Source organism: Penaeus monodon, chromosome 19, assembly GCF_015228065.2.
Source record: "Penaeus monodon isolate SGIC_2016 chromosome 19, NSTDA_Pmon_1, whole genome shotgun sequence".
In the NCBI taxonomy this organism is placed as follows: Eukaryota; Metazoa; Arthropoda; class Malacostraca; order Decapoda; family Penaeidae; genus Penaeus; species Penaeus monodon.
In genome coordinates, this window is record NC_051404.1 from 48837616 (window position 1) to 48838872 (window position 1257).

The 1257-nt window shown below is 33.5% G+C and overlaps 1 protein-coding gene across 1 annotated transcript in view; it reads left to right on the forward strand.

Moving 5' to 3' along the window:
* LOC119585295 (sin3 histone deacetylase corepressor complex component SDS3-like) overlaps positions 1-805 on the forward strand; it is a gene marked incomplete in the record, with an annotated part of 33517 nt that extends 32712 nt beyond the window's left edge. Inside the window, 3 exon segments of the mRNA XM_037933967.1 lie at positions 41-122; positions 388-472; positions 661-805. Coding sequence (XP_037789895.1) covers positions 41-122; positions 388-472; positions 661-759 — 266 coding nt within the window.
* Between the last annotated feature and the right edge of the window lie 452 nt (positions 806-1257).

Sequence of the window (1257 nt, forward strand, 5' to 3'; positions counted from 1 at the left end):
GATGATAGTTAACAACATTAATAATTTGTATGCATTTCAGCCTCACCTGCCATAGCTCCTCCTGAGCTTATTGGTAATGAACCAAAAATTGAAAATGGAAAGCTCTATTTTGATAAAAAGTGGTATGTATTATACTGTGTTTTGTGTAATGAGAATAGGCAGTGTTGTAAAAGTTACTCTGATATTTTTAGATTAGAGGTTTCTTGTCAGTATTTATTGTTTCATTGAGTGATTTGAGTACTTACCTAGCACTGGTTTTCTTAGTCCTCTGTTAATATGATGAAAATAAGTAAATCAAAAATTTCTCTAATGAAACTTTTTCTAGTGAAAATAATCAGCTCTAGTTATTAAGGAAAGTGAAACATGAGCTTTTTTATTTGTTTGAAGGTTTCACAAAGGCCAAGCTGTGATGATTGAGTGCAAAGATGGAACCCGGTTCAATGCTATTCTCACTGTTGCAGGGAATGATATGGTAAGTTTCACCATAGACATTTTTTTATGTCTGCATGATAGCTTCTGGGTTTGTCCTTTACTCTAGATTGTGTTTGCTCCAGAAACCTATATAAATTGAGCAGTATGGAAGTAACATAAGATCCATATATTCTTCTTTTTTTGTGTGTGTGCAAAGAAAATGAAAAAGAAAAAAATCTACTTTAACAGATTATGGTAAGGAAAGTACCAGACAACATTCGCTTGAAAATTACCCTGGCCCAGTTGGCACATGGGAAATACTTGGTGCGCCGGAGGAGTTCAACGTGACAAGCAGAGGATGTGTTTGCTGTGGGTTTCCAAGCTTCTTTTAAACCAGACCATTGAGTATTTCAACATCCTGCTGTTGTCTAGCTATTTGCAATGCATATGGATTTGCAGTCATATTCAGGTTTGGTATAACTTTCTCTTCAGAGAAAACTACATGAGTGGAGTAAAAAGAATCTGATTTTAATGCAATTCATCTGACATAAATCGCGGATATGAGAACTCAGGTTTCAATATTACTTAATATGGGAGTCTCTTTCTGCCTTTACACCATATGTGAAGTACAATTGTAGAATTAGGTTTAATGATAAAGGGACTCGAAATGCATTTAGACTTAAGTAAGATATTTTTATTATAGCATATTAAGCCGTGACAGAATTAAATATGAATTTCTTACAGCCTCCTTTTATTGAACCTTTTCATCTTTGGTTTTAAATAATACCAAAATTGTAAGTAATTTCTTTCACAATGGAAAAACTTATGACAGACTACAAAAAGTTA